We start from the raw sequence: 9,491 nt of genomic DNA, 5'->3' as shown, positions 1-9,491 counted from the left end.
CCAGCCGCCGCCAGACAGCCAATCAGAGCACGCAGACACGCCCCTTGTCCTACGGACACGCCTGGAAGGCCAATCAGAGGCCGGCTTCTGTCACGTCCTCCGACCTCTATGCCCCACCCCTGGACTCACAGGGAGGGGCGGGGCCCAAGGGGCGGGGAGCGCGGAGTTTGTGGTCCAGGCAGGTCCGCCCGTGTGGGTGGGTGGAGACCATTTGCGTTCTCTCTGGGACTGGATTCACAACATTCATTATTGGCTACTCTTCTTTGAAGTTTGTATATTCATTTATCCACTGAACACTTACTGTGTGTTAGAGTTTTTGGCCAGTGATGAGGGCTGCGAAAGAATCCACAACTAAAAGGAGAGCCCAGCCGCCTGCTCAGTGGTTGAGCGTGACCTATGAACCTGAAGGTCGCAGTTCTATTCCTAATCAGGGCACATGCCCCGTTAAGGACTTGATCCCCAGTGGGGGGCGTGCAGGAGGCAGCCGATCAATGATTCTCTCTCCTCATTGGTATTTCTCTCTCACTCTCCCTCTCCCTTCCTCTCTGAAATCAATAGAAAAAACAAAAGAAGAGAGAAATGTAAAGAGAAAGTTTATTTTTACTTTCCCCGAAGGGAAAGGGCTGTGCTAATCAACGCCAGGGCAAAATACACACACAAAAAAAGCTGCCCTTCCTTTTAAAGCCTTGGGCAAGGAAGGCAGGGAGGTTTTTCTGGCTGCTGCTGTTGCTAGGTGACATTGAGCAGACATCAGGGGAGTTGGCTTTGTTAGTTCTTTAGGAGACAATCCCGGCAGATGTCCTAGGGAGGAGTCTTATCATGATTTTTCCTAAGTCTATAATATTCCTAGAGCAAAAGTTGTGAAGAGTTTAAAAGAGGCTTGTTTGAAGGGAAATGGGTTGTAAACTAATTATCCCTGGGTTGTAAACCAGCAGGGAGAAGTGTATGCAAGAATGTAGCCTTGAAAGTACCTTGTCTTATAGTTTGAACAGAGGGAATGTTTGAACCAGAGGAGCTAACAATCCTAAGGTTTAATTACCAGATGCACCTCATAAGTTGTGGAAGGCTACAGCAAAGAAAAAGAAAAGCCTTCTTTTTTTTCCTTCCTAACACTATGTGCCAGGCATTATGTTGTAGGAGATACTAACTCCATGATTTATGGATCTCACAGTATATAGACAGAAAAGTGTGCCGAAGGGAAGGCACAGACTTCCCTAGGAGATGGAAAAGGAACCTGAAGCTTCCCCTAGTAAGTGCAGATTAAGCTGCCATCTGAAGGATGACAAGAGCAGGAGCAAGGGCAAGTGCAGAAGTCTTGAGGTGGGTTAGTGCACAGCCCAGGCACACACTCAAAGAAAACCAGTGACCTGGGTTGCAAAGAGTTGGAGGAGGGCCTTGTTTGGTCTGGTCATTGTTCTCAGAGCAGTGAGAAGCAAATGATAAACACGAGCATATACTTGAAAAGGCTACTCTGGCTGCAACATGAAGGGCTTGGAGGGAGGTCAATCAAGCAGAAGATTGGTGCAGAGCTCCAGGAAAGAGCAGATGATGGCGACTTGTACTAGAACGATGGCAGTGGAGGTGAAGAGAGTTCAAGAACTATTTTGCAGGTTTTATCAATAGGACTTGGTGATACACTAGGTATGGATGAGGACGAGGAAAAGGAGGGGGTGAGATGATGTCTGTTTTTCTGGTGCAGCTGGAATGGTGGTGCTAATCACAAAGAATTAGAGCACTGGAAGAGAACACTGATGAGAATTATGAGTTTACTCTTGAATATGCTGAGGTTTGGGGTTTTGTTTGTTTTTCTTGTGACATATTCAACTGAGGCCTAGAATTCAAGGAACACCAAGCTCAGCCCTGGCCGGGTGGCTCAGTTGGTTGGAGCCTCATCCTCTACCCCAAAAGGTTTCAGGTTTGATTCCCCATTGGGGCACATACCTAGGTTGCAGGTTCATCCCCTGTGGGGGCGCATATGGGAGGCAACCAATTGATGTTTCACTCTCACATCGATGTTTCTCTGTCTCTCTCCCTTCTGTTAGTGTTTTGGATGGTGACACAGGCTGTGAAAGAATTCACAAGTAAAGAAGAGATACAGAGAGGAAGTGTATTTTACTTTCCAAGCAAGGAAAGGGCTGGTGTATCATTAGTCAATACAAGGCAAAAAACAAAGGGTGCCTTCCACTTTTAAAGAGTAATGACTGCTGTTGCTAGGTGACAAGGAAGGGTGGGGTTTGTGTTGAAATTGAGCAGATACCTGGGGCTGTCTTGAAAAGTTACAGTTAGTTTGCTTTCCAGGAGGCAGTCAGGGAGGTGTCTTATCAGTGTTTTTCTTAAGCCTGTAAAACATGCATAGAGCAGGAACTTTCTGCTAACTTGAGACTCTGTGTTGTGAAAACAGAAGGGAGGAAGGGATGCAAGAATGCAGCCTTGAGAGTAGCTTATCTTATCTTGCAATTTGAACAGAAGGGGCTGTTTAAATCAGGGGAGATAACAATCTTGGGGTTTAATTATCAGATGCTTGTCATAAGTTGTGAAGCAAAGAAAAAGAAAGTCCTTTTTCCTGTCCTTACACCTTCCCCCCTCTCTAAAATCAATAAAAATATGTCCTTGGGTAAGGATTAAAACAAAAAAAGAATACCCAGCTCAAAGAACTGGAACTCTTGCCAAGGGCCCATGCATACACTCTTGGCTGCCCATCTTTCCCTCTTGTATTTCCCCAGAACCTGTATTTTGTTAGGGCATTAGATAGCTATATGCCCCAGGGGAAGTTGGGCCCTCTTTCAGCCTCAAAGTTGGTTAATCTCAAATCATGCAGTGTACTTCCATTCCCTTGCCAATGATTAGTGTAGGAATAGGCTTGTGGTGCAAATCTGGCAGTACAGATGGGAGGTGAATTATTCTGGAGGATATCTGGGAACCTTTATCTTATACCTAAAAAGGGATTGGGAAGGGGTCTGCCATCTTCCCACTTCTGTTCTTTGGTCCTGGTTACAGGAGGAGGACATGATGCCTAGAGTTGCCATTTCTTGTTATGACTATGAGGATGGCCGAGCAGAGGGATAGAAAAAATCTAGTTCCTTGATGTTGAGCTGCTGATTTTCCTGCTCAGGAACCTACCTACCTCAGACTTATCTACACTAATAAAAGAGAAACATGCAAATTAGTGTCACTCCGCTACGCCCACCAGCCAATCAGGATGACTATGCAAATTAACCCAACAAAGATGGCGGTTAATTTGCATATGCAGGTGCGGATCCAAAACTGAAGATGACTGAAGACTGTAGATGACTGAAGACTGAAGAGTTTGTTTTTTTCCACTGCAGCCGGAGCAGAGAAGCCAGAGAAGCCAAGCCTCGCTGCTGCGGCCAAACCAAAGGCCTGGGTCTCGGGTGCCGGAGGAAAACCGGTGCCGGCAGCCAGGGGAAGGAAGGCCTATTGAGTGAATCTTCATGCAACGGGCCTCTAGTTATTCCGTAAGGCAATAAATGCCATTATTGTTTAAGCCATTCTAGGTTGTATTTGTCTCTTGGATCCAGAAGCATCCTGTTAGAGCATCTCGCTCAGGAGCACCCTTGCCCTTTTGTACTTTCCTATAATAGCAAATGGAAAGGGAACCCTTAATCCTAACTGCTGCCAGGTCTGTGTTTTACTCACTCAATTTTCTTTCATTCCTGAGGAGGACAGGGATGGTGCCTGTCTTATTCGTTGCAATGTATATTCCCAGTGCGTAGCATGCTAGGTGGTTGTACAGTAGGTCGTCGGAATTTTTTGAATGTCTGAAGATTTTGAGATATTTGGTCATCTCCTGCTTAGTCAGCATAGGTTTATGATTCAAAGACTATATTTTTTACCCAAAAGAGTTGAAAGCAGGTGCTCAAACAAAAACTTGTACCTGAATGTTTGTAGCAACACTACTCACAATAGCCAAAAGTTGGAAACAACCCAAGTATACATCAACTGATGAATGCATAAACAAAATGTGGGCCCTAGCCGGTTTGGCTCAGTGGATAGAGCGTCAGCCTGCGGACTGAAGGGTCCCAGGTTCGATTCCGGTCAAGGGCATGTGCCTTGATTGCGGGCATATCCCCAGTGGGGGTGTGCAGGAGGCAGCTGATCGATGTTTCTAACTCTCTATCCCTCTCCCTTCCTTTCTGTAAAAAATCAATAAAATATATTTAAAACAACAACAACAACAAAAATGTGGCACAATGGGTTAATATTTGGCTCTAAAAAGGAATGAAGTATTGATACCTGCTGTAACACGAATGAATCTTAAAACCATTATGCTAAGTGAAAGAAGCCAGACACAGATATTATATGTTATTCATATGAAATGTCCAAATCCATAGAGACAGAAAACAGATGAGTGGTTGCCAGGGGTTCTGGGGAAAGGGGGTGAGGAGTCACTGCTTAATGGGCATGAGGTTGCCTTTTGGGGTGATGAAAATTTTCAGCAATTATATAATGTGACAGTTGCACAAATGTGAATGTACAAAGCACCACTGAATTGTACACTTTAAAGTGGTTAAAATAATAAACTTTATGTGTATTTTACCACATTTTTTAAAAGCATATATTTTGGAGTTAGACCATGATTTGAATCCTGGCTTGGCCACTAACTACCTTTGTGACCTTGGCCATTTTCGTTTCTGTGCCTCCATTTTCTGTAAAATGAAGACAATAATGCTACCAACTCTAGAGGGTTATTGTGAGGTGTAGGTCAGATAACACATACAAAGTGTTCAGCACCATGCCCAGCACAGTGTAAATTCTCGGTCACAGTCATTATCAACATGGCTACTATCATCATCATCATCATCATAATCATTATAATTTTGAATCAGGCCTAAGACTAGGTAGAGTCCTAACAACACTCATCATTATGAGGTGAATGAAATTTTCAAAGATTCTTCATATGATAGGATCACCAGATACACCAGGAACCATGCTTGGAGACGCACCGCTTCAAGTCGAAGTTGTCACTGGCATGTTTAAGCTGCCCATCGCCAAGCCACACCATCAAGGAACCATTGCCACTTGAGAGACGAGCCTGTCATACTCCTAGTGAACATCTGGAGACATCCCCCTCCCCCATTCTTCTCCTATCCTTTCCAACATAGCCAACCACGGCAAGTTCTTAAGGCATGCCCTGTGAGTACTCCATTCTAATTTCCAAATCGTGTTTTAAAGTTACCAGCCAACCAATCCTGGTTGCTTCAGGATTAAGAATACCTTTACAACCACTGAAATAGAGATGGTGGCCTCTAGCTGGTATTAGCTCCTATGGGGCTGAGAAGTAATGTGGAATTTGCTGATGGTAACTTTTTAAGCAGCCTCACATTTTTTCCCTGACCATTTTTCTGGGAGATTGTATCCATGAATCCATCCCTAAAATACAACTTTACCACATTAGCATGAGTTACTGGTAACATTATGTTGAATGTGATCAGTTCAATAGACTGAACTTGCTAATAATCCAAGATATAAAAACTATCTCTAGTAATTATAATACCAAACAGAAAAAAAGAAACAGATGAAAACCACACACACACACACACACACACACACACACACACAATCATATAGCTTAGATAATAAGGCATACAAAAAAAATCTGAGGTGTTGGATGCTGAATCATACCACCTTCCCTTCCATAGCCATTGTTTATTGGCACCAGTGAAATGCAGTGAAGTTTAACTACATATAAAATGTAAATTACATTGAGTTACTTGACATATGACTTCCATTAGGAATAATAAAATACACTAACATCTTCCATATTGACTTAAATACACAGAGAGATCAGTTCAGAGTTTAAAAAACTGTAGCTTTATTACTTTTAATTACATGCCAGGAGCAACACGTGGATGAGGGCCAAGGCTGAGGGGCCCCTCAGGCTGTAAAAGGTGTGAGTTTCTGTGAATCACCAAAGAGCTGCATTCCATTTACTCGGTTTTACAAATAGATGACTGCTATCTCTTTGCTTACCATTTCTCTCTCTAAAATTAGGATGATTATCATCAGTCCTGCACTCCTCATATTTTGATGGGAAGATAAAACCAAAACAGTAAAATTTAAAAGGTAAAAAAAATTACAGTTCTTACAATTGTTTCTACTTGATAGTATATGCAGGAACAAAAATATTTTTCTAACTCTAAGAGGGTTTCATCTGTCTTTTATGCCTGCTGAGTTGATTGTGATAAGATCAATTAAATTATAGTTTCTGGTTTAGTTGTTACAAGGTTGATAGGTGAATTCGAATTCAGTCTCTCACAGCAAATGAATAAAGCAAGTGCACAGTCTCAAAGTTAGGAGTTGTAGAACCTGCACCATTAACAATCAAGATGCTGTAAGGACTTGTCGCAAGCCCGCATCCATCCATGTGACCGGACAGAGGATGCTGAAGCCTGGAGAGGACCTATGCCCAACCTACTAATGTTTGTCACTGAGGTTCTTCCAGCCTTCTTTCCCGTGATGAGATGTTGCGGCACCACCGAGCTTGGCATCCTCAGAGCCCTGTGCCCAGAGCCCAGTTATTTTATTCTCTCCAAGTTCCTAATATGAAAATTTTGATAGAAGTTATAACTTTCATCGAGGCTGAATTAAATAATTTTGAATTTAGAACTTTTTAGTCCCACATTTCTTCTGGATTCTTCCAGTTGTGAGCGACAGAAAACCCACCTGGATTAAGTAAAACAAGGGACTTGGTTGGACCACGAAAAAAAGGCCAAGAATGAATCAGGCATATCTTGATGGGGTAAACCATGTCAGGGCCTGACCTCTCTCTCTCTCTCTCTCTCTCTCTCTCTCTCTCTGCCCCTCCCACTTTCTCTGCTTTATTTTCTTCTGCACTGGCTTCCCTTTTACTAGTGTCTCTTCATAGATGGTCCCAGCAATGCCGTGTTTAAGACTTACAGTTGTCAGCCCAGCAGGAAAAGGAAGAGGACCTTAATGTCAACACGGGCAGGGATCCCAGAATTGAACTGGTTTCTATAAAAAAGGTATTTCATTCTCTCATCAGCCAGGCCCAGATCACCAGACCAAGCTGGAGTTTGGAGTCAACCCCCTAAACACCGAGACTGAGTGGCAGCCGTGGTTCCCGAGGGAACTGTTTTCCACTACCAGCAGGTAGGACTGGAGGGCTGGGCAGTTGGGCGGTGACACGGAATTCCCCGCGGGCGGTGACTAGCTCGGGCATGTGGTTGGCATGATGTGCCCTGCATTGCATCTCATTCATTTAGGATCCTTTCCTTACCTTTTCTGGTCTCATCTTCAGGGCCCAGAAAGTGCCTTTCATTCAGGAAATGTTTGTTGTGTGAGTGAATGAATTTCTTGTTTGTATACATGTGCTCCTGACAATTTTGAACGTGTAAAAAAAATAAAGTAGCCCGGTAAGTCTGGTTCAGTGGTTGAGCATCAACCCATGAACCAAGAGGTCGCTGGTTGGATTCCCGGTTAGAGTACATGCCCAGGTTGCAGGCTCAGTCCCCAGTAGGGGGCGTGCAGGAGGCAGCTGTTTGATGTTGATGTTTCTCTCTCATTGATGTTTCTATCTCTCTCTCCCTCTCCCTTCCTCTTTCTCTCTAAAAAAATTAATTAAAAATATAAATAAAACAAATCAATGTGTGAAAATTAATTAATATATGTTAGATGACCAAATAGATGTGATATTGTTCCTTTTTTCTGAAAGATTCATTATTCTGCACATGTGCCAATAGGCAATAGCTGAATTTTACATATATAGTGCTTACGAGGTGCGAGCCATCATTCTAAGAATTTTCTATCTGTTCACTTAACCCCTGTAACAGCCTGAGGCGCGAGATGCTTGTACCCTCCCGTCTTACAGTGAGTGAGTGCCTCAGGTATTTGCTGGAACTGGGTCTTGAGTGCAGGCAGTGTGGCTTAAGTCTGCACTCCTACCCGTTATCCTTTCCTACTGAGCGCCCGGCTAGCAGCTAGGAGGGGAGCAGGACGGGACTTTCTCCTTAAAGAGCTATGCAAGCAGGGAGAAGGTGTTATTGTGCACATGAGCCCAGCAGGGGAGCTGAGTGGGGGGGTCCATAATTATAACTAAAATGGTGAGAAGCAATGATATACTTAGGTCCTCCCTTAAAATGTCCTTTCGTGGGATAAAAACTATATGTGTGCATGCTAAGTCTGAATTGACTAAGATGTTGAAACAGGGCTGCTCTTCTGATCGGATCAGATTTCAGAAATGTACTAAAAAGTAAGCCAACACCTCGCTCTCTAAGGGAGGCCATCCCGGAGCTCCTGAGTCCGAATCCACACTTCACAACCTCCCTAAGAGACGTCTGTGCCCGGGGAAATTTGAGGAGCTGGTCTGTAAAAATACAAACCAGCAATTGGATCTGTCGGGATCGTACGCTGGAAGCCTGGTTGTCTTTTGTCGCTGACACGTTTGGCGTTATCTAGGAGCGGGGACAGCTGAGGTGTGCAGCCTGGGACCAAAGCACACAGTGAAGAAGGTTGCCGGACACCCAGGAAGGACGGAGCTCTGGGCCAGCAGGGGTCAGGCAACCTTCAGGCCACCTCTCCCACTGTGAAGGCCTCCCCCGCGTGCATTGAGGAACTTACCACCTGAACACAGGAGAAGGGGGATGAGTTGGGAAAGCCTCTAAAGGTGAGAGGTTTAGACCAGGGCTTGGGTGAATGACTGAGCTATTCCAGGGAGAATTACATATGCCCACAGATAGGACCTCGGGAGCTTCCAATGGGCTGATGGCAAAATATGGGCCACACCACTAGGAAGGGGCCAGACCTTGAATAACTTTATGTGGCATTGTAAGGAGTTTGGACTTTACCTTTTAAACATAGAGTGTGTCACCAGTTTTTTGAGGGTAGGGAAGAATTAACTTTATTGCTTTGTGTGAAATTATACAATCATGGAAAGAAATTAAAACTACGAAAAACACAAAGAAAGTAAAACTCATCTGAAATCTCACCACCCAGAAATAACCACTGCCAACATCTCCTAAGCTTTCTCTAGTCTTCTTCATACATGTGCGCACATGTAATTTTACATAGCTACTTTTTTCACTCAAGAAAGTCATAGACATAGTTCTGTCAACAAATGCATCTATGTTACTATTTTAGTGGCCATATGCTAATGCTTTATATATCAGTTTGGATCCAATCAGAAGACAGAAGCACATAGTAATTTAAATGGAAAATGTAATACAGAGAATATTTAAACTATGACAGAAGAGTAAATATAAAAGTGGTTTAAAAAAAAAAAAAAGCCCTAACTGCTTTGGCTCAGTGGATAGAGTGTCGGCCTGTGGACTGAAGGGTCCCGGGTTCAATTCCCAGTCAAAGGCACATACCTCAGTTGCAGGTTTGATCCCAGGCCCTGATCTGGGCATGTGCCTGAAGGCAACCAATCCATGTGTCTCTCTCACATCAATGTTTCTCTTTCTCTCTGTCTCTCCCCCTCCCTTCCACTCTCTCTCTAAAAATCAATGGAAAAA

General features: G+C 43.8%; 1 protein-coding gene across 1 annotated transcript in view; it reads right to left on the bottom strand.

Annotated features, from left to right (window-relative positions):
- Positions 1-4,644, bottom strand: part of HABP4 (hyaluronan binding protein 4) — a 48,500-nt gene extending 43,856 nt beyond the window's left edge. The window contains exon 1 of the mRNA XM_014545704.1: positions 4,627-4,644. Coding sequence (XP_014401190.1) covers positions 4,627-4,644 — 18 coding nt within the window. The remainder of the gene's footprint in view (positions 1-4,626) is intronic.
- Positions 4,645-9,491: the final 4,847 nt, after the last annotated feature.

Source organism: Myotis brandtii, unplaced genomic scaffold, assembly GCF_000412655.1.
Source record: "Myotis brandtii unplaced genomic scaffold, ASM41265v1 scaffold419, whole genome shotgun sequence".
Lineage (NCBI taxonomy): Eukaryota > Metazoa > Chordata > Mammalia > Chiroptera > Vespertilionidae > Myotis > Myotis brandtii.
This window is presented reverse-complemented; position numbering and strand designations above follow the sequence as displayed.